This window comes from Lissotriton helveticus, chromosome 3_1 (genome assembly GCF_964261635.1).
Source record: "Lissotriton helveticus chromosome 3_1, aLisHel1.1, whole genome shotgun sequence".
Classification (NCBI taxonomy): domain Eukaryota; kingdom Metazoa; phylum Chordata; class Amphibia; order Caudata; family Salamandridae; genus Lissotriton; species Lissotriton helveticus.
Genome location: NC_136061.1, coordinates 1,134,111,153 through 1,134,134,817, shown reverse-complemented (window position 1 = coordinate 1,134,134,817; position 23,665 = coordinate 1,134,111,153). Strand labels below are relative to the sequence as shown.

The 23,665-nt window shown below is 49.0% G+C and overlaps 1 protein-coding gene across 4 annotated transcripts in view; it reads right to left on the bottom strand.

Annotated features, from left to right (window-relative positions):
* PRPF40A (pre-mRNA processing factor 40A) overlaps positions 1–23,665 on the bottom strand; it is an 879,874-nt gene that overhangs the window by 703,519 nt on the left and 152,690 nt on the right. For all 4 annotated transcript variants that reach the window (XM_078681728.1, XM_078681731.1, XM_078681729.1 and 1 more), the window contains exons 9-10: positions 14,314–14,434; positions 301–325 (exon numbers count right to left, since the gene is read on the bottom strand). In XM_078681728.1, coding sequence (XP_078537854.1) covers positions 301–325; positions 14,314–14,434 — 146 coding nt within the window. The remainder of the gene's footprint in view (positions 1–300; positions 326–14,313; positions 14,435–23,665) is intronic.

Genomic DNA, 23,665 nt, shown 5'->3' with positions numbered 1-23,665 from the left:
TTTTAAAACATGCATCAAGGCTCCCGACATATGTTACCTCAGGAGAAAAAGTTATGCAATTAATACAAAGGTATGATAGCAAGTAGATATAATACAATTTGGTGTACTGGTAGATTCAACATTATTTTAAGCATCATAATGTTGAGATTTATCATGCTGTTAACTATGTTATAAAGGAAATTTTGTAGATGCAATACCTCAAACAAGTACTTCAAATGGCTATCTCGTAGATAAACCCGCTTGCTAATACTTTTTTTTTTTTAACTGCTGTTAGGAAAAACACAAAAAAACAAAACTTACATAGTAGCTTCTACTTTGATCATGGCTGAAATAAAAAAAGAAACATTATTTAAGCAGGACAGCCATTACAGACAGAAGAGAACATTTTACTACATAGTTTGTTTCACAAACATTCCTTGTCAAAAGTCCAACTGAGAGAATTACAAACAAAAAAAAATTTGCAGGTCTATATCCTACCTGATGGACAGTTAGGTTCCCTTTATTACACAGTTACTGGTCTTAATAAAATTTCCATATACAAGGGTTAAGCTGGAAAAAGGCCATGTTGATCACACCATGCTGGTCAGGGGCGGGGTTGTAGGGTATTCTATTGGTTTACCAAGAATAAGAGGTCTAGATTAAGGTACAGATGTAGGAAAGTGGACCTTTTATGATATGGTCACCCCCACTTTCGCTTAGGATTGGATGCAACTTTGACTGAAGTGCACTGAGTGCCTGCTAACCAGGGCCCCAGTGCCAGTGCTTTCCCTAAAGAACAAGTTACTCACCTTCGGTAACAATTTATCTGTAAGAAACATTAGTTAGTTATAGATTCCTTACCTTAGAATTACCCCCAGGCGTCAGACTGGAAAGTTTTTCATCAGCAGTACCTCTGCGAGTCGGAAGGTGACGTCAGTCGGCTCTGCGTCCGTCGTTGGTGTCGTGGTCGCAGAGATGATGTCACAGTAGCTACTTAGACACCGCTCTCACACCCGGACGACAGTTCTGTACACTACTTTCCACACCAGAAACTCAGAGCCTAGCAATGACTACTGGTGCACAAAACTAGGGCCCTGAATGGATGTCCTTAACCCTAGAACGAATAGTTTTCTTACCTGTCGGTGTAGTTTTGCAGCTTGAAGATCTTTCTGGATTCACTATGCTGTGCATTATTCCGCGGTCTTGTGGTTGGGTCCGGATTCGTAGTCTTTTCTTTGTTTTTTTTTTTTTTTTTCTTTGCCCAGGTGGGCGTCGGCGTCACACCCCCTTTTGGGTGTATTTCCGGTGACGTCGGCATGCTTCCTGCGGAAGCTCCCACTCTTGGGCGCCATCTTCGGGTTCTTTTTTTCCGTGTTTCTTTCGTTTCCGAAGTAATGGCAATGTTCATCTTAGTTTGTATTTACCGCTTTGTACTTTCAAAGTCTATTCTTTAGTTAACCACCTCTTCTCTCTCCAGCCTCATCTTTCTGGCGGAGGTGGGTGGGTTCGCTAGTGAATCCAGAAAGATCTTCAAGCTGCAAAACTACACCGACAGGTAAGAAAACTATTCGTTTTGCAGCGTGAATCTTTCTGGATTCACTATGCTGTGCATAGATTTTGTAGCGGTTTCTCATCTCTGTGGCGGCTGGGTGGAAGATGAGCGTTGGGTGTTGAATATGTGCTGTAGCACCTTCTGTCCCACTTGAGCTTCCTTGTTCATTTGTATGTCCACACAGTAGTGCTTCGTGAACGTGTGCACCGAAGCCCATGTTGCCGCCAGGCATATGTCCTCTATGGGTGTGTTAGCCAGGAAGGCTATTGTAGCGCCCTTCTTCCTGGTGGAGTGGGCACGCGTCCCCTCAGCCAGTTCCTGTCCTGCCCGTTTGTGGCAGAGTTGGATTGTTTGTGCGATCCATCGTGCAATGGTCCTTTTGGTTACTGCTTTGCCCATGAAGCTGTTTGCGAAGGACACAAAAAACTGTTTCGTTTTCCTGTGCCCCTTTGTCCTTTCAATGTAGTGCATGACTGCCCTTCTGGCGTCCAGGGTGTGCAGAGCTCTCTCTGCGCTGGTTGTGGGTTTTTGGAAAAAGCTCGGTATCTGTATCGACTGGTTCATGTGAAAATTGGATACTACCTTCGGCATGAAGTGTGGGTCAGTCCTCATCACAACTCTATCGTTGTGTATTTGTATGTATGGTTCTTGTAGCGTCAGCGCTTGAAGCTCGCTTACTCTGCGTAAGGACGTTATCGCAACCAGGAAGGCTGTTTTCATAGTTAGCATCTTTAGGGAGGCCTTGTGAAGTGGTTCAAAGGGCTCTTTCATGAGTTCCGTTAGGACTGTGTTCAAGTTCCATGCAGGTGGCGGCACCCGCTTGGGTGGTGCGATCCTTTTCGCTCCTTCTAGGAATCTCTTCACCACCTGTGATGTGAAGAAGCTCCTGCACGTTTCTCCCCTTGTGTAGGCTACTATCGCTGCCAAGTGAACTCTTAACGAGGATGAGCTAAGGTTCTTCTCCAGTAAGTGCGTCAGGTACCTTAGCACTGTGGAGTCCCTCTTCATCTTATTGTGGAGTCTTTCCTGTCTGCACCATATTGTGAATCTTTTCCATTTCGCAACGTAGCACTTTCGAGTGCTGGGCCTTCGTGCCTCCCGAAGTACCCTCAGGGTGCTTTCTGGTAGTCTCAAATGTGCAAACTCTATGTCCTCAGGAGCCACGCTACTAGGCTCATGCTCTCTGGCTCTGGATGCAGTACCTCTCCGTTCTGCATGGACAGTAGATCTTTCCTCCTGCTGAATCTGTGGGGTGCACACTGTGTCATCTCCATGATCTGCGAGTACCAGGTCTGTCTCGCCCACTGCGGTGCGACCAGTATCAGTGTCATGTTGCTCGCTCTGCACTTGCTCAGTACTCTGTGCATCAGTGGTATCGGGGGAAAGGCGTAGGCAAATGTCCTTGACCAATCTATCCATAGGGCATTCCCCAGTGTCCCCTCCTCGGGCTGCCTGGATGCGAAGTTTTGGCATTTTGCATTCTGGCGTGTGGCAAACAGGTCCACCGATGGTGTCCCCCACCTGTCGAACAGGTATCTTGTCTCCTGAGCATTGAGTTCCCACTCGTGGGATGCCGATGTCTGCCTGCTGAGCCAATCGGCTTGTATGTTGTCCTTCCCTGGTAGGTGTATGGCTAGCAGGTCTATCTTGAGAGGGATGGCCCATCTCCATATCTCCTGCGCCAGCGTTGAAAGCGGTGCGGACTGTGTGCCCCCCTGCTTGTTGATGTAGAACATCGCAGTGGTGTTGTCTGTTTGTATCAATACCTTGTGCTTGTACAGTCTTGTTTGAAAGGCCTTCAGTGCAAGGAAAATTGTCTTCAATTCTAAGTAATTGATGTGCTTTGTGGCATCCGTCGGTGTCCACAGTCCCCTCACCTTGAGCTCCTCCATGTGAGCGCCCCATCCCTTCAGGGATGCGTCTGTGGTGATGGTCACTGTTGGCGTTGGGGGCGTTAGAGGCTTTCCCCTTGCTATGTTCTCCATGGTCCACCATGTCATCTCCTTCTGCACTGCGTGCGTTACAACCACTAGATCCTCCCAACTGCCTGTAGCTTGTGACCATTGCTCCTGTAGCCATTCTTGAATGGGTCTCATGTGGAGTCGTACATTCGGTACCAGGTGGATGCATGATGCCATCATCCCCATGATCTTGCTCGCCGTCCTCACTGTCCGAGCTTGTCCCTTCCGGTAGAGGCGAGTTTCCTTCACCAGCGCCCTCGCCCTCTTCTCGCTGGGGAACACCTTGCCCTGTAAGGTGTTGATCTGTGCTCCCAGGAAGATCTTCACTTGTTCCGGCTCCATTGATGATTTCTTCCAATGGATGGAGAACCCCAGGTTTATGAGCGTGCTGGTCACTGTATGTGCGTGCAGCTTGCATTTCTGGTATGAGTTTGCTTTCACCAGCCAGTCGTCCAGGTAAGGGTATACATGTATCCCCTGCCTTCTTAGGTGCGCCGCGACTGCTGCGAGGCACTTTGTGAAAACTCTTGGTGCCGATTTTAGACCGAAGGCCAGTGTCGTGAACTGGTAGTGGCTTTCTCCCACGGTGAACCTGAGCATGTGCTTGTGCTTCCCGTTCATTGGGATGTGCAGGTATGCGTCTTTGAGGTCTATCGTGACCATGAAGTCCCCGGTCTGCAACTGTGGGAGCACCTCTTGCAGGGAGGTCATTTTGAATTTTTGCGTTCTTATGAATCGGTTCACGAACCGTAAATCGAGAATGGGCCTCATTGTCTCGTCTACTTTTGGTACCAGGAAGTATGTTGAGTATACTCCTGTGTTTCTTTCCTTGAATGGTACCCTTTCTATGGCCTGCTTCCGCAGGAGTTCTTTTGCTTCTTCCTGAAGGCACTGCAGCTGCTTGCTTGCTAGCGGCTTTCTTCTTGGTTTTCTGCTTGTTGGCCTCGCCTCCAACTCTATGCAGTATCCGAATTGGATAATGTTGAGGATCCATTTGTCTGATGTGATTCCTCTCCACTCCTGGAGGTGGAATCTTAATCTCCCTCCCACTGGTGTCCTGTGGTCGTGGGTGTCTAGTTTGTCTTGACCCATCTGTACGTGCTGCCCCCTGGGATCTTTTTTGTGGGTGGGCACACGGATTTTTTCGAAGTCACTTGGAGGTGGGCTGCTGGCCCCCTCTTCTATTTTGTCCTCGTCCATTTCTCCCTCGAAAGGACTGGCCTCTTTGTTGGTACTGCCAGGGCTGTTTCTGATGGCCCTGCTGACCCTGCGAGTCTGCCTGGTGCGTTTGCTGGAAAGCCTGGTGTGAAGTACCTGGCTGGTTTCCGCCTCTTCCGCCGGGCCTCCGTGACGGGGTGCCCCTCTTGTTCCCTCTGAACTGCAATGCTCCCATGGATCTTGCTGTTTCGTTATCCTTCTTAAGTTGGCTGAGTTGCTCATCAACTGTTTGTCCGAAAAGCGTACTGCCGTTGAACGGGGTGTTCAGGATGCTGTGTTGCACCTCCGGTTTGAAACCGGATATCCTGAGCCAGGCGTGTCTCCTTTCCGTGACGCCCATCATCATGAGCCTGCTGGCCGTGTCTGCCCCATCCAGAGCCGTCTTAAGGCAAGAATTTGCAGCATTCTTCCCCTCTTCAATTAGCTTTTCGGCTTTCTGCTTGGCATCCTGGGGCAAGTCCTTCACCAACTGTCCCAGTCCCTCCATGATTTGGTACATGTGTCTGTTCACCAGGGCGTTGGAATTAGCCATGCGCCAGTGGGTCGCGGCATTCCGTTCGATCCTTCTGCCCACCAGATCCATCCTTTTGCTCTCTTTATCCGGTGGCGGGCCCGAGGTAGTGGGTACGTTAGCCCTCCTCCTTGCTGTGGCCGTGATAATGGAGTCTGCGGAGACCGTGCCCTGAATGTAGGCCGGGTCCTTCGCGGCATGCTTGTACTTCTTCTCAGTTCTGGGAGTCACTGCCTTGCATGTTGCGGGCTCCCTGAAAGCTTCCTTCCCCTGAGCCAAGACGCTCTCGAGCATCGGGAGGAACTGGCTCCTCGTTTGTGTTGGGAGCAATGTTTCCAGAAGAAAGTCTGCTTTCTGCTTCTCTTCGTCGAGCTTGAGCTTGAAAGCTGCTGCGGCAGATTGTATCACCGCGTTGTAGGCCCCGATGTCGTCCGGCGGCGAGGGCCTCGAGGGGTAGGTGTCGACCACCTCCTCCGGGCTGTCGGTCTCGACATCGATGTAATCCACATCCTGAAGGTCATAGGGCGCCGACTCTGTGTCTGTCCTGCCCTCATCTTCCTCCCCATAGCCGTAGCTCTCGTGGGGATTCTCGTACTCCTCCTGGTCGTCGAACACCTCGACGTCCCGGTCTTGCTCGGTGACTTCGGCGACCTCCTCTTCTTCCTCCTCGACCGCCTCCAGCACTGGTGGCTTGGTCTTGTGAGGGATCGTGAAGGCCTTCATCCTAGCGTCGAAATCTTTTTTCCGCTGCATGAAGTTCTCCATCTCTGCCTCGAGGCGCCTTCTTTTCTTTTCCATCTCGGCCGCGTGTTCCGCGTCGGATGGTTCCGCCGGTCTCTTCGACGGATGGCTCGTCGCCGTGCCTCTCGGAGTCGAAGTTTTCGACGTCGAACCGGATATCGGGTCTCTGGTCGTCGTCGACAGTTTCGGGTCTTTCTCCCTCGTCGATCGATCCTTTTCGGGGACGATTTTCGACGTCTTCTGCTGATCAGCAGCTCTCGGCGCCGGGGACTCCTTCTCTGAGGATCCGCTGGGCCTGGGAGTAGTCGCGGACGCCGCCTTTTTTGGCGTCGGCGCTTTCGGGGTCTTGCCCTCGATTTTTCGAGACTCAGAGTCTCTCGGGTTCTTGGGGGCCGAAGAGTCTCCTACCTTGTCAGAAGTCTTCGTGTAATCGGTCTCTACGACCGTGTAGCAGTCGTCTTCGGCGGCAGCGTTGTCTTCTTCCTCGGAGGACATCCCCAGCTCGTAGAGCGACGGGGTCGGGGCCTTCCCCTGCAGGGTGGCGTGTGCTACCCTCTGCCTCTCTCTCACACGAAGGGTCTTCGGGGTGAAGGCGGAACAGGCGTTGCAGTCTCCGCTTTCGTGGTCCACCGGTAGGCAAAGGTTGCATACCGGGTGCTGATCTTTCTGCGCGTACTTGTGGTGGCAGTTCCGGCAGAACTTGAACGGCGTGTTGTCCATCCTCGAGCGTCCAGGGGCTCTCTGGTCGCGTGTTCGTCGACGGTCGTCGAAGATCTGGATGGAAAACGCCTTATCTTTGCTTGTCTTTCGTCGGTGAAGTCCCCTGGAGTCTTCAGATGACTTCTCCTCGTCTTTTCTGTATTTTCTTTCTTCTTTCTCCAAAAATGTCTGGAGCCCAAACGGGAACGATCCAGACCCGACCGCGGAAAAAAAGAATCTGAAGATGGCGCCCAAGAGTGGGAGCTTCCGCAGGAAGCATGCCGACGTCACCGGAAATACACCCAAAAGGGGGTGTGACGCCGACGCCCACCTGGGCAAAGAAAAAAAAAAAAAAAAACAAAGAAAAGACTACGAATCCGGACCCAACCACAAGACCGCGGAATAATGCACAGCATAGTGAATCCAGAAAGATTCACGCTGCAAAAATCAATTTGCGGGGAGGGTGGGTGGGGCGGTTAGGAATCTATAACTAATTAATGTTTCTTACAGCTGTATCGTTACCGAAGGTAAGTAACTTGTTCATCTGAAAGAAACCGATTAGTTATAGATTCCTTACCTTAGAATAGACACCCCAGCATTACCAACCCAGGTGGTGGGTCTGCGAACCAAGATCACACCAGAAAGTCCTGGAGAACAGAAAGGCCAAAGAACCGTCTCTCCGGACTTGACTGAAGTTAGAACCTCTGTCTGACACCCCCTCCTTAGGAAACCCTACCCTGGTGAAGACACCCAGGAGGGCCTTGGCTACTGCAGGAGCTGTAGTAACAGTTAGGGGAATTGCTTCAGGGTACCTAGTAACATAATCCACTACTACTAGAATGGGAGGTTCAAGTGGACCCTCAATGTCCGCACCTACCCTTTCAAAGGGTATCCCCACCACTAGCAGTGGTATCAGGGGGGCCTTTGGGTGGCCACCTGTCTTGCCACTGGCCGGACAGGTAACACAGGAGCTCAAACTCCTTCACCTTTTGGTGCATCTGGGGGCAGTAGAAGTGGCTAACTAGCCTTTCCATGTTTTGTTCTGCCCCAGATGTCCAGCTAGGGGGGTGTCATGAGCTAAAGTTAGGAGGAACTCCCTATACTTCTGTGGCACTACCACCCTCCTGGTGGCTCCAGGAGTGGGGTTTCCTGCCTCAGCATACAGTAATCCCTCTTCCCAATAAGCTCTGTGGGTTCCACTGACATCTCCATGTGCTTCTGAAACAACTTGCTGCCTCAGGCTTTCAAGAGTGGGGCAGTCTCGCTGACCCTGGCACAGCTCTTCCCTAGTGGGTCCCCCTGGGCCCAGGAGTCCAACCTGATAAGGCTCAAGCTCCATGGGCTCAGTTCCCTCTAGGATTTCCAAGTCCTCTCCCAGAAGAGAGGTGCCCTGAGAGGCTTGCTGTGTAGAAGCTGGTCCCCCAGTCTTCTTGCTTTTTCTCTTGGTTGGTTGGGCCATACTTTCAGGCTCCAAACCTACTTGTTCACCCTTCTGTTTGCTCTGTGCTCTGGTTCGCAACCACACCAGTCTAGGGATACCCAGCATGGCTGACTGGGTTATTTGCTCAACCTCAGCCCAGGCTGAGGTTTCCAGGTCATTTCCAAGCAGACAGTCAGCTGACAATTGTGGAGAGACCACTAGCAGAACCATATACTCTTAATGGCATCACTGCACTTACAGTGCCCAGGAATGGCCCTGGGTAATGTAGGGGCACAGGGCTCTGGCACCTGTGCCCACACCACTGGCATAGGACATCCAGCTAGAGGGGTGGCTGATGTATGCCAGGGCAGTGGGTTTGTGGGCAGGGCACACAGGGATGTGTGCCATGTCGACTCTTTGCTTAGGTCTGCACCTAGACACTCAGCCTGCACAGGCAGTGTGTGGGTGTCAAGGTACAGGGCCCCTAAGGGTGGCACAATAAGTGCTGCAGCCCTTAGGGGTCTTCTCTGGTCACAATGCCCTGGCTACCTATGGTACCATTTACTAGGGGCTGACATGTGGCCAGAGATGCCAATTGGGTTTAGGCTTTAATATAGTTTTTAGGGCAGGAACTCAGGCCCTGGGTACCTGATTGGCAGGGACCCATGGCACACCAAGGAAAAGTGCATCAGGTATCAGGCAAAAAGTGTGTGTGTGTGTGTGTGAGGGAGGGGGGGGGGGGGTACTGCAACAGAAACTCACTTTCTCACACCTCAATTCCCTGAAATTCAAGTGCAAGTAAGGTGTGGGGTCGAGCTCCTCAACCAGGTCCATGTTATCTCCACTAATAGCTGGGTTCTGTTGAGACATTCTAACCTGACAGTTCTAACCATCTACCCTAACTATAGTGACTTATTTTACTCAAATTCTAATGGGACTTAAGCAAGGCCGTACCAGAATTTTAGTATTTTGGAAAAACCAATTTCAGAATTCTAAAGGCAATTTATGAGTTCTGTCGTGTGATCAGATGGTAACGAAGTAGTCCAACAAATGCAAATTTGTATCCCACCGCTGATCCACCAATGTGAGAAAGTGGCTCTATATATACTGGACCAAGATATGGTACAGTGTGCATAGAGTCCACAAACCCGAGAGGTATAACAGAGGTTAAAGCCAGGTGTGACATTACTTTCTAAAGTGGTAGCTTGGTCGAGCAGTAAGGCAGTACCAGAGGACAGTGTAAAGCATTTGTTGTACAAACTCATTCAGCAAAAGGTTTCATAATCTCAAAGACCGAACTCCAGGCCAATTGTTTTTATATCAAAGATATAGTCGATTTATTTTTAGAACCAACAGGTATCAAGATATACTGTTCTCAATATGAGAGGTCTCAGAAGAGTACTTTGCAGAAAGGCACTACATTTTGTAAACACAATAGGTATAGGGGTTGCAGTAGGCAACACAATTCTAAACACAATTTAGCATTGAGCTCAATGGGTTTTTCTATATAAATACTACTGATTACTTTGTAGAGTACTCTGGTAGTTCCAGGTAGATTGAGTCCTGGGATCTAAGTAGAAAACTGTTTAGTAAAAACGTTTTAGTTCTTGCAGTGATTTTTAAGGAATATAAAGCTATTTTAAAATTTCACACTTGGAAACTTTTCAATAAAAATATGGCAATGTTATCCAATGGGAGAAAATTCAGGTTGCAGTTAAAGTACGATCTCGTTACTTTTGTACAGCACTGGGGTCTCAACTTAAAACAGGTAAGTAATTACGTTTCAGTATTTGGTATGATTTATAAGAGTATTTCAAGTTTTCAAAAGTAGACCGAAGGAATTTCACAAAAAAGCACACTATGGATTCCTATGGAGAAAATTCAAGTTACTAGTAAACCCGACTAGGATTACTTTTGCGGTTCAGTACTGGGCTACAAGATGCAGTACTGGCTTCTCTCCTGATCACAGGTGAGTACTTCGGAATTCGGTTGATTTTATGGGAATATTTTAAGTTTTCAAAACTTCACACTTAGAAGATTTTTCGAGTCAAACCAGTCAATGTTATCCAATGGCAGGTAAGTGAGTTATCGGTTTCCAGGTGAGTACTCGACTGGGGAAGTTAGGGTCCGGAGCATAGACTCAGGGGTCCTCCAGGGTCAGGTAGGTACAGTTGGTTCAACCTCAGCGGCACAGGGGCAGCCAGGTGAAGAGGTAGTTAGGCCCAATCTTATCCAATGAGGGGCAGGAGGCCTGGCTAGAAGGCCACGCGGCTGTGGGAGCTGGGCTCCTGGTGACTTGCTCAGGGCCAAGGGGAAGTAGGATAGGACAAAGGTTGCAGAGCCAGAGGCACTCGGGCGGCTGGGTGCAGGGTGCTTTTGAGCAGTCGGGCGCTCATTGTTATTCAATGGGAATGGTAAAAAGGGAACAAAGGCTGCAGACTCGGGGACGGTGATTCTTCAGGTGCGACCACCACTTCGAGAGGTAAGTTGGGATCCTGGGGAAGAGGTAGATACCCGAAAGGGAGGCACGGGGGTCGCAGGGCGCCGGATGCAGAGGTATCTTTGGGTGTTGGGAAATCTTACCCTCGGCTGGTTGCGGTTGGAGGGGTCCCTGGTTCTGAGGCTGCAGGCGTCGTCTGGTTCGTCGAGGAGGGTCTTTGGGCACTGGACTTTGAGTCCCAGTCGCCAGGGGGACATCCTTAGTGGTCTTGGATCACTCGGGCACGGGCCGGGCTCGGCAGGTGCAGAGTGGGCAGGTCTTGAGCTTCCTTGCTGGCACCAGGGGTTGGTTGTTGAAGCAGAGCCTCTGCTTATGGGAGTCCCAGTCTTTAAGAGGGTCAAGGCAGGCAGGTCCTCTGGGTGTCCGAAGGTTGCTGTCCGCAGGAGTCACCGGGATTAAGCAGAAGCAGGTTCTAGGATCGACAGGCCAGTAGGGCTGGGGCCAACTCAGTGGGTGTCGTCCTGTTAGCAGCTGCACGGCAGGTCTTTTTCTTGATCTTCTTTCCTTATCGGGGTCTGAGGAAGGAAAGTTCAGGGTGCCCCTAAATACTAAATTTAGGGGTGTTACAGGTAGGGCAAGGGCAGGGACCAATAGGTCCCTGTCCTGGGGTGGGTACACCCCCTAGCCTGCTCCTCTCCTGTGGGAGGGGGGCAGGAGCCTAGCTGTGATTGGGCAGGGCTCCCCATCTTCAAGATGGTCGATGCCCGGGGCTGTGTTTCACCTCGCCTCTCCCACCTGAGAGGTGGGGTTGGCACAGGGTGGCACACCCCCCTTCCTGAGTTAGGGTTTCCCGCCAGTCTTGCCGCCACAGTGGAGGTTGGAACTGGTGGGGGCTAGTTGCTGAGTACAGCAAATGGTCTGGAGAAGCTCGCAGAGGCGGCATGCCTTTGAAGCTTCCCCCTGCCCATCATGGGGGAGGAGACCTAGCACCTCGCCCAGGATGTGCATTGTTGCAAGCCCAGGAGATCGGGGGCTCTCCACCCAGGGATCCAGCAACATGGCTGCTGTGTGGCAGCCTCTGCAGCCACTCAGACCAGACGTAGATTGTAGGTTAGGTTTTCAGGGGGCATTTCTAAGATGCCCTCTGGTGCATTTTACATTAAATCCCACAATGGCATCAGTGCGGGTTTAATGTACTGAGAAGTTTGGTACCAAGCTTGTCAGTCTTCAGTGTAGCCATTACGGTGCTGTGGAGTTCGTAATGACAACCTCCCAGCACCATATACTCTTAATGGCATCACTGCACTTACAGTGCCCAGGAATGGCTCCGGGTACTGTAGGGGCACAGGGCTCATGCACCTGTGCCCACACCACTGGCATAGGGCACCCAGCTAGAGGGGTGACTGGTATGCCAGGGCAGTGGGTTGTGGGCATGGCACACAGGGATGTGTGCAATGTCTACTCTCTGTTTAGTTCTGTACTTAGACACGCAGCCTGCAAAGGCAGTGTGTGGGTGTCGGGGTACAGGACCCTTAAGGGTGGCACAATAAGTGCTGCAGCCCTTCGGGGTCTTCTCTGGTCACCAGGCCCTGGGTACCATTTACTAGGGGCTGATAGGTGGCCAGAGATGCCAATTGGGTTTTAGGTTCAATACAGTTTTAGGGAAGGAACACAGGCCCTGGGTCCCTGGTTGGCAGGAGCCCAGGGCACATTCAGTGAAGGCACATAAGCAGTTCAGCAAAAAAGTGGGGTCATACCAATAAAAGAAAGATGACACTTTCTCACAGGAATCTATTACTAACATGTTTCTTTCAGAGACAAGGTAACTGCAATTGTTCCACAACTAGCAAGACCTTTAGCATCCCTTTAGGAACCTAGTAAATGGTACTCCTGGCACCTAGGGCATGGGTACCAAAGAGGGTCCCTAAGGGTGGCATCTGTATTGTGCCACCCTAAAGGACTAACTACCAAACTCATGCAGGTAGCGTAAAATTGCACAGACAAAGTGAAAACACAACATGGAACACACCGTGTGGCCATGTCCCTAGACACTGCATGCAATATACGCAAGTCACCCATACAGCAGGCCTCAAAGTCCTACAGCAGGGTGCATTATATTACACATGATGACATATATGCCTGAGTAGATTTTTCCTGTGCGATCCACTTCAATTACTAGATAGTGCAAGTGAACAGGGAAGCCATCTTAAATACAGGTACTGGGCACCGATCTTTACGAGTACCCCATCTACATGATGGCTTCACTGAAAAATATGGTGTTTGGAATAAAATACCTTGTATTAATAAATCCATACTGATGCAAGGAGTGGATTTATTAAGACATGCACCCAGGATGGCTAATAATTAGCATATCAAGGCAGGAGGCTTCAAATGCCTCCAATATGAGACTCTTGCTTCCCCCAGACAGAGAAAATGCCCATTTGGCACCAGGACAGCAGGAAAATTAGCTAGTCGGGAGCCATGTTCACCATCAGGCTAGTTACATCACTAAGATGGGCTACATGAAGTGAACACGAAAAGTAGAATTCCACCATCTTGATTTTTGGCGAAATTAGATACACTGGTCAGGGTTATGCCAACTCCCCACAGGGATCGGTCATATAGGGGGTGTAGGCACCCCATAGGTAAGTATCTCATTGACTACTACCTTACATGTCCCTAGAATAAACATTTGGTGGAATCCAACAGCGGGAACTCAGATTCAAAGGACACAAGAAGAGGTCGAAGAAGAGAGAATGGAGGACGAGACACAGACTTTTTGGTGCCAAACCCTGCCAGCTTGCTGATGTTCCGACAATAGTGACAAATTGTCTAGTCCTGCCGCTGTACGTCTGCCAAGAACACCAGTGGACTGGCAGCACTTCGCAATTGCCAGCAATTTCCCTTGAAGTAGTTGAGCTACTCCCCTGCAGCTTGCAGGCACCAAACAGCAAAGTCCAGTCCACTGTTCTGCCGCACCCAAGTCTCACCGACGCAGCAGCTGCCCAGGAAGAGACCACAGTGCTCCAGGAGGTAAGATCCATCTCCCCACCAAGGGAGAAGATGCCAGGGCCAACCAGAACCGCACAACACCAATACCTGGTGTACCGGACCCCTTGCAGCAACCAAAGCCTGTTTGAGTCAACTCCGGACTCCAATAACTGCAAGACTGAGTAGCTGTCCAGGGAGGTCGGCACGGCAGCAGACCCACTTTGAGAGTGGCCCAGCTTTCCTGCTTTTTTCCCCGTCAACCAGTGAGGGTACCAATTTAACCTAGTGAGCATTGGAGGATTTAACAGCTAGGGTGTCTACTCATTAGAAATAATAGGAGGACTTAAAAAATAAAAAAATGCTGTACGGGTCAGAGCACTGGATAGCGTGGCCCAGTGTAGAGTTCAATATTACCAACAGGTGAGAGCCCGTCCCCTTCCCCTAAAAAAAAAAACCTGGAATGACCACCCAAAATTGTGTCACTTTGCAACATGGTAAGAATAGGCAAGAAGCATAATATGCATGGAGAAGCAACAGCCTAAACAGTAGTTTCCCTGCACATTCGGTTTCTTACCTGGACTAAAGATAGTCTTTCCTCCTTTTTCCTGTGGAAAAACTCCTCTCATGAAACATTAAATGAGAGCCAGTGTGTATTAATCCGCTAAAAATATCAGAGAATTGAAGTTCCATAACAATGGTGTAAGGGTGAGACAGGTTAGTGAATGATCAACTTTTCCTGTAGAAGTGCGTAAATAATAATGTGGAATTCTCTTAACTTCTATCTTTCTAATAAATATTTACCTTCCAGGTCTTCAAGTTCCTTTGGTTTTGCCCAACGGGATTCTTTTGTCTGAGAGTTGTAATAGTACGACTTCCCAGAATCAGACTTGAATTCTTTCCAAGGACATTTTGATAGCAATTGCTAAAATTAAAGAAAAAGCAACAATAATTCAAATTAGCCACATTCTTAAAATGAAATCATTATTGCTCATAAATCAACACAAACATTAAGAAAACAGATCCAAAATGGGTAAAATATCTAGTGCTACCCCAGGACCCTGGGTACCCGACAGTCCGCAAAGAGATATAGAAACTCTGAAAGTGCTTCACAATGTTTGCACCATCTAACAATACAAGCACTGGTGCACCCCCGCCATTTCATGCACCGATGACAACTCTTAACAAGTCCTCCAGATAGAAGGTATGTTGAGAGAATGCTGAAAATATGAAGTGTCTGGATATAGGAACAACAATCTCAATAAAGAGAACTTTATCCCACTTCTATGCCGCCCCCTCCTTCTCGGTCTCTCACACTTTTAAGTTCCACATCAGAAAGAGTGGAAATAGAAGGAAGATCTTTTTTTTAAAAAGCGTCAGGAAGTCCATTACATTAAGCAAATACATTCCTTAGGACTTCTTTAGATAAAGAGTGCATCAATCTAAGAATCACGAAGATCCTCACATTTTTCAATTGTGTACAACCCACAAAGCTACAATACAGATATATTAAGTGTGCATGTTCATAAAATACTACAACCTCACCACACCTATGGGGAGACTACTGTTGCAAGGAGTAGCGATACTGGGAAAAGACGATAACCACCCTTGGTATGGTGGCTTTCAAGGATACTTTGTAAGCAAACCCACAAAGTTGGTTAAAAGGAAAGTAATTAGGAGTTTTATTAAAGTACAGTAGGATGGCATACTGATCATCAACGCAATCACTGCTTCTCACTAGAGCAAGTGGCAGACCAGTCCTTTGTGGTCTGGGGAATTGTAGATCCAGGTTACATTTTAGCAGCTCATGTCATGACCATCGAGGCAAACCAACTCGTCCTGCAGCTGTGCATCCTCCAAAAGCATCAGAGGGCCTCCAGCACTCAGCCAAGCCATCAGCATCTCCCTTGAAGTGAAGGCGCCACTTCCCTGCAACCTGCAGGTACCAATAGCAACATCCAGATCACCGTTCTGCTGACCGCCAGGTCTACCGAGGCAGCAGTCGACCAAGAGGCTGTCACCTTGCTGCGGGAGGTCAGATCCATCTCCACACCAAGTCTGAAGATGCCAGGAACTGCACTGCACCCGGGATACCGGACCCCTAGCAGCAGCCCAACGTTGTTTACATTCCAACCTGGACTTTAATGCCGCAAAGACCTACCAGACGATGAGCGACATCAGCAAAGCAGAGGCCAGCACTGGGAGTGACCCAGCTGTTCTGTTTTGTCCCCTTCTGCAGGTCTGATCGAGAATCATAAGTGCCTATGAAACGGGAACAGCCCACTAAAATCCTCTGCACCCGAGCTCCTCAGCCCGGGTCCATGAAAACCAACTGTTCCCCCTTGCTCCCAGGAACCTCACAAATTGAGCCCCCATTGGGAGCACTTTGAATTGTCCCCAAATCCCCCCCCCTTCTTTACCTACAGTGTAGTGCGCAAGGCTACCAACACGTTCAGCACCTCTGCACCCAGACACTCCAGACTACTGATGGATCTTGGGACCTTGGCCCCCTTGCACCTTAAGTTCTGAAGTCCTGAAGGGGACTGCAGAAAAAGAGTGCAAGTACCTGCATACAGTATAAGTTTATCCCAATAGGAAAGCATTTCAGGGTAAAAATGCATCTGACATTTTTACTAAACTGTAAAGACTGATCTCAAAAAGTACTTACTCAATTACGAAGTTCTGTTGGTCCTGGGTTTCTTCTTGAGTGTGTGACAGGTGAGTGTGGGATAGGGGGCCACTTGTTAGTGGCTGCTCACGGGCAGGCCACAAGGTTGAGGGTGCAAAGCTCCTGGACTTGAGCTCAGGAGAAAAGGGGTTCAAGTAAGCACCCAAGGTACACCTTGGGTGCACCATGGTACACCCAAGGTGTACCAAGGTGTACCATGGTGTACCATGGTGTACCATGGTACACCATGGTACACCTTGGGTGCACCATGGCACTAGGGCAGCCAGGTGCGGGGTGCTGTTTTGGCGTCTGGGGCCCTGTGACTTTCAAAGGGGATTCTCTGGTACGAACAAACGCTGCAGGCTCTGGCACGAAGATCTTCTGGAGGCGACCACTGGTTGGAGAGGTAAGTTGGGACGCCGAGACACCTTTTGTTGGGCCACACCTAAGGTCATGGGGGCAGGGGTGTCTTTTGGCATCAAATTCATCTTACCTGCTCCGGTTGCGGGGATCCTCCAGAAAGGGGCCACAGGTGTTATCTGGAGGCTTGAGGCAGGTCAGGGATCACCATATCCCAGGTCAGAATCGACGGGGAGACCTCCTCGTGGTGTTGGGCCGCTCCAACTCAGGCCGTGGGCGTCTAGTGCGTACTTGCAGATTTGGCGAGAGTCAGAGTGTCTCCCCTGAGCACCGGATACACTCACCAAAAAGTCTGGTTGGGAAAGGCAGGACAGGTCCTCCAAGTTCTGGGGCTTTTGGACACACCAGGATTTCACAGGAGCAGGTCGAGACAGGCTGGTAGGGCTGGAGCCTCAGTCAGTTGGTGTCCTCCTCGTCTTTCTTCATCTCAGCTCAGCTCTTCGGTTCTTTTGGTCTGAGGAGGCAAGGTTCAGGGTTGCCCCGAATTCTAAATTTAGGGGCGTTTCAGGTAGGTAAATGGGTCCCTTCCTTGGGGTGGGTACACCACCCATTATGCCACCCTCCAGTGGGAGGTGGGCATGAGCTTCCCTCAGGTTGGCTGAGTCCCCACCCCTCCTCTTCAAGATGGCGGGGACTGAGTTGTGCTTCGCCTACCCCACCCGAGGTGTAGGGTTGGCAAAGGTGGGTACACATCTCTTCTTATCTTGGTTTTCCCACTGGTTCTCCCACCCAAAGTGGGGGGTCAGAACCGGTGGGGGCACGTTGCTGGGAGCAGCAAATGGCTGGGGCAGCTCACAAAGGCGGCACGCCTTTGAAGCTTCCCCTTCGTGGACCCTGCCCATCCTGGGGGGAGGAGGCTGCCCAGGATTTGCTCTGTTTCAGGACACTGAGTGCAGGAGGCTCTCGACCCAAGGGTCCAGAAATATCTCTGAAAGTGGCAGCTGGCGAGCAAGCAGTCAGCCAAGACACTAAGAGTCAAGTAGCTTTTCAGAGGGCATCTCTAAGATGCCCTCCGAGTTCATTTTTCATTAAATCCCAGACTGACATCAGTGTGGGTTTAATGTGCTGAGAAGTCTTATATCAAACTTCCCAGTTTCCAGTAAAGCCATTGTGGAGCTGTGGAGTTCGTAATGACAAACTCCCAGACAATATACTCTTTATGGCTGTACTGCACTTACAATCCCCAAGAATAGACTAAGGCACTATAGGTCTACTGTACCCTCACCAGTGGTATAGTGCACCATGCTAGATGGGTGGCTTACCTATACCAGTGGAAGTGGCTGTAGCTATGGCACACAGGGATGTGTTCCATAATGTAGGAACATAGTCAGGCCCCACAACCCAGGATGCACAGCAAGTATATTTGGAAAATCCAGTAGTCAGTCAATATATTAATTTTTATCCAGGTTTATTCACCTGTAACCCAAATATTTTTCACAACTTATTCGCATCTCAAATAGTTCAATGAGTGCCCCAATGGGCATTACCCATGGACACGAGAGTTTCACAATCCAAAAAATTCAACGTCTGATAATAATTCCAATGCATTTCAGGCTTTTTAGCCCTTCTTCAGGGGTAACTAGGATGGAAAACATACTCATGAGAACCTAGTATCATCCAGCAACCCAAATCCATTAGGTAACCAACTTAGATCAGATCATTGCATAATATTAACCTAAATCACAACAGTTTATTCAAAATAATTATCAACACACCCTCCCATTATGAAGAAAGGTGAGGTCACCTATCTCGTTGAAGTGGGCACTTGCAGGAGCCCTCACAGGGACATCCATGTAAACCACCAGAAGCCTTTCTATGTGTCCATGCTGATGGCTACTGATGAGGATCAGGAAGAAGAGAGTGAACCTCTCCCTGACCTCCTCTCCGACAGTCCTAAAGTCCTATCACACAGTCCTTTGAAGGAGTTGTCTTCTCAGACACACGCTCTGCCCAACAGCAAGCTGACTGCAGACATGTTCTGAGGCAGTATGCTGGGCTCTTTTCCTTAACCCCATGTCAGACAACCTGCTGTACCCATGATGGGGACACAGGAGAGAGCCCAGCTGTCAAAAACTAAATATACAGACAGTCTGACCAAGTTAAGGAAAGCATCAGAGCTGAAGTCCGTAAGATGCAGGAGTTGGGGGCGATTGAGGCCTCTGAAAGTCCCTGGGTTAGCCCAGAGGTCTTGTTTACCACCCTTGGAATGAGCTTTGGGGACTAAGAGCCGAGGCTTTGTGTGGATCACAGATCTTAATGCGGTTACCAAGACAGATGGACAACCTATCTAAAGAGCTGATGTACTAATGGACAGGTTGGGGGGCAGCTAAATGTCTCAGTTCTTTTGATTTGACATCAGGGTACTGGCAGATTGATCTGACACCAGGAGCAACTGCATTACCAGTTCAGTAAAATTCCATTTAGATTAAAGAATGCCCCTACTACCTTCCAAAGATTGGTGAACAAAGTCCTTGCTGGATTGTAGTCTTTAAGTGCAGCATTTCTTGACAAGATTGCGGTCTATAGCTCCACCTGGCATGATCACCTGATCCACCTTGGTAAAGTCCTTGAGTCTCTGTAGAGTGCAGGTCTCACTATCAAGGCAAGTACGTGCTGGCTAGGGCAGGAATCTTTTGTTTACTTGGGCCACCTTGTAGGTGGAGGCCAAGTTCAACCCTTACAACCAAAGATCCAAACAATTGTGGACTGTTAGCTCAAACAACCCAGACCCAAGTCAGGGCATTCCTTTGCTTTACTACAGGAGGTTTGTATAGGGGTATGGTACCATTGTGGCACCCCTCACAGAGCTGACCTCCAAGATGCAACCAAAGATAAAATGGACTCTGAAGGAAGCAATGTGCTCAACACCAGTTCTGAAAGCTCCATTATTCTAAGTAGCTCATATTGCGGACTAATGCCTCTGAACATGGGATAGGAGTGGTCCCATCCTAGAACAACGATGAAGGCGAAGACCAGCCTGTTGATTTAATTAGCAGGAGGTTGCTCTCCAAAGAACAGTGATGGAGTGCAATCGAGAAGGAAGCCTTTGCTGAGGTTTCGTCCCAGAAGAAGCTGATACCATACCTTTTTGGTACTCACTTCCTTGTACAAACCACACTTTTTAAAATTGCGATTTCACCCTATAAAACATTTTATTTTATTTACTAATCTGACCCCAAGAGGGCCAGAAGCCACTAGGGAGCAATTGATTTGGCCATGTTGGGGAGCAACCCATTGGGCAAGTGCCACGCTCCTTTATTGGGGGGGGGGGTGTATCTTGACAGTTTCTGCCCCCCTCGGGTAGATTGGTCATATTTGTAGGCCCATTTGCCCCCACAGAAAAACACTGGACACCAGGGAAAGTTTCTGTGTGAGAACTGGAGTTTGGCAGGTGTTCGGGGGGGGGGGGGGGGGGGGGGTGGTGTGTGTGTGTGTGTGGGGGGGTGGTGGTGTGTGTGGGGGGGTGGTGGTGTGTGTGGGGGGGTGGTGGTGTGTGTGGGGGGGTGGTGTGTGTGGGGGGGTGGTGGTGTGTGTGGGGGGGTGGTGTGTGTGGGGGGGTGGTGTGTGTGGGGGGGTGGTGTGTGTGTGTGTGTGTGTGTGTGTGTGTGTGTGTGTGTGTGTGTGTGTGTGTGTGTGTGTGTGTGTGTGTGTGTGTGTGTGTGTGTGTGTGTGTGTGTGTGTGTGTGTGTGTGTGTGTGTGTGTGTGTGTGTGTGTGTGTGTGTGTGTGTGTGTGTGTGTGTGTGTGTGTGTGTGTGTGTGTGTGTGTGTGTGTGTGTGTGTGTGTGTGTGGGTTTGTGTTACTATCCTTGTGGGGACTTGGGTGTGATAACACACTCACGCTGTGGGGACTTGATTGCGCTGTGGGGACCTGAACCCAGGTCCCCACAAGGCAATGTCTTCTAATTCATAGAAAATGACTTCAGGAACATCCGTGTAAATTTTTACAACTTTTAAAAAAATTGCCTTGTGGGGACCTGTGTTTTGTAAAGTGTGTTTATATTTTTGCTCTCTCTGCCCCTGTAGACAGGAGGCGGTACTGCAGTCTTAAACACACTTTGCATTTAAACACACTTTGCTCATTAGGAACAGATGCTAGCAGCAGAAAGCACACATATTTCAAAGGAAAACATACATAACCCAATGTTAAAACCTATTTTAAGCTGTTGAATTTAGATTAATTGTTTCTGAAAATTATTAATTGTTTTGTAAACATTGCTAAAAGGATTTTAAGGCTCCCAGTCTTCCGCTTTTACTGTTTTTTTGCAGATAAATAGAGATAAAAAAAGATGTTTCCTCTCTTTATTTATTTTTGCAAATTCATTCATTCTCAAAACACATTCAAAACAAAAGCATAGTTAAAGTAAAAGACCAATAGAAAAAAGAAACTACATATCGAGCAACTGTAACTTAACAGACTGAGAAAGGTTTAAAAATAACAGGCCCTAATTGTGCAGCTTACCGTATTTATCATTCCGTGTAAATGACTGACCAGTGCCTCTAAATATATTATGTTATTTCGTCTGTGCTAACATTTAGTTTAAAATTACATAGTTCTTTTGATTCTTTTTAAAAGAATCTCTGAGGCACTGGGCAGTGTTCCTATCCTGTGGAAAGCAAAATAAAAGTGCGCTCGGACATTTCCACTGCCACCCAAAGAAGTGCAAATGCAGATATCTGCATAACAAGGCTCCAAGTAGCCAGCTTTGGTGATGACAGCTCCAGGCCGTGGCTGTTGGAGTCAGGGGGGATGGGCTCTCCTGCTTCCTAAGGCACACGCCTTGGTAAAGGGAGCAGGAAGTCAGGAGCAAACAGCAGCAGGTGTGATTCGCCGGAAAGGCTGACAGCGTGTTTGAGACTCTGCTCACAGCTAGAACTTGAAAAAAGTATCGGGGCAGATTTATGAGGCACTTGCGCCACGTTTACGCCGCTGTTGCGTCACGCAAGGCGGCGTAAACGTGGCGCATCCCTACGAACGATTTACAACGTGACGCATCTAGGCAGATGCGTCACGTTGTAAAGCCCTGCGCCGCTTGTGGGCGTTCCGGCGCAGGGTGGGCGTTCCGGGGCAGGTGCGCCTCGCAAAAGTGGCTGATTGAAATCTATAAGATTTCACTCAGTCACTTTCAGGCCAATGCTGCGTCAAAAGCCTGCGCCTGCTTGAAGCAGGCGTAGGTCTTGACGCAGCATTGTTAAGAGGGGGCACCCCCGAGCCTTGCTGGAGCTGCGTCGCGCTTGTGACGCAATTCCAGCAATGCGTCACCTTTACGGCACAGATGCGTCACGCATCTGTGCCGTTTTTGCCCCATGGTGCGCTGCATTATAAATGCGGCGCACCATGGGTGGCGGAGCTGTGGCGCACTGTGGCGCACATTAACTGGCGCATCCCTGGGGATGCGCCAGTTAACATAAATCTGCCCAATCGTTTTTAAGTGCAGCAAATGCAGGGCAGCATTATTCCTATGCTGGCCAGAGCAGCTGGGGAAATCACTTTATCTCACTCTGCTTTAGAAAGGAAAAAACAGTGCATCGATGTAAAGCCCTTTGGTCAGATTTGCACTATAGCCAAGGCAACCTCACAAGTTAATGAGAGCTAAGCAGCCTGTACCACTGCATATATTAAACAGAACAGCAGAGTGACTTCACCGGCACAAGAACAGAAAGTTTAATGCTTGTTTTGTTTTATTAAGGAACACCCCTTTAAATTCTTATTTTGGATGCTAATCATTATGTTCTCCTTGAACATTTCAGTCATCACCATCTTCTTTTTGAGTCATGTGGAGGTGGGATGCGCTCCGGAAAATTAATCAACCGCCTGCTTGCAAAAAGCATCAGCTATTTTTAAACAAGCATTGGAGGGACGTTTGTCTTTGGCAATAGTTTTTAGCCATGTGCAAAATGCTCAGAGTATCCCAGTGGTTTCTGAACTCCTGAAAGTCTGTGGTCTTCTATTTCCTTGAAACCTAAGTGCCCTTTACATTTTCCATATGACTTTGTCTTAATTTTAACAGTGAGTGTCCCCAAGTACACTCTTAATAGAGAAACTTCATCAACTAATTTTTCTTATGATTTCTCAAGGCTGACTTAATTCACTCTGGCATGTGAAAATATTACTTACATTGTTGTTTCCAAATGCTCTTTTAGCTTCTGCTAAATATATACAATAAATAAATAAATAAAAAGAACTTTGTTGCACGCGCTGCATCACATTTGGCGATGCAGCTTGCGCAACCAAATTAATTTTATTTATTTTTTGTTTACTTACCTGAAATCGGCAGTATTGCACATTTTACTACTCCCCACCCTGCCACTCACCCACCCCATGTCAACGCCCGTCAGCGCGCACTATACAGGCTGCTACTGCATGGCACAGTGTTGTATAAAATATTCACGATCCTGAACTGTGCTAAAAGGTTAAGAATTAAACCAACTGGTCTACAGAGAGCCATGCACCGTTGATGTAATCAGGGATGAAGAAAGACTGGTTATTGTGAGTGTAATCATTCCCTAAACCCCCCAGCGAAGCCATAGACATCACCCTCTCCCAGGACGTCCGCAACAAGCTCAGCACCTTCTTCCATCTAAAAATCAAGTCCCTCTATGACAACTTCAACAAACTGACACAGGACGACTAAACCACTCACTCCCCCACCAATGACAGTCAACCCACCATCTCCGCCTGGACCCCAGCCACCACAGAAGAGACTGAATCAACCATGAAAAGCATCCACTCAGGAGCATCCACAGACCCCTGCCCTTCCCACATCTTCCACAGAGCTGGCTCTGCTATTGCAATGGAACTACGATGTAGCATCAACACCTCCTTAGAAACTGGAATTTTTCCTGATGACTGGAAACGCGCAGAGGTCAAGCCCCTTCTCAAGAAGCCCTCGGCAGATCCTTCAGACCTCAAGAACTACCGACCCATCTCCCTCCTCCCCTTCGCAGCCAAAGTCACCAAGAAGATCCTCAACGCCTAACTAACGAAGTTCATTGAAGAGAACTCCATTCTCGACCCCTCCCTGTCCGAATTCCGAAGCAACCACAGCACCGAGACCGCCGTACTGGCC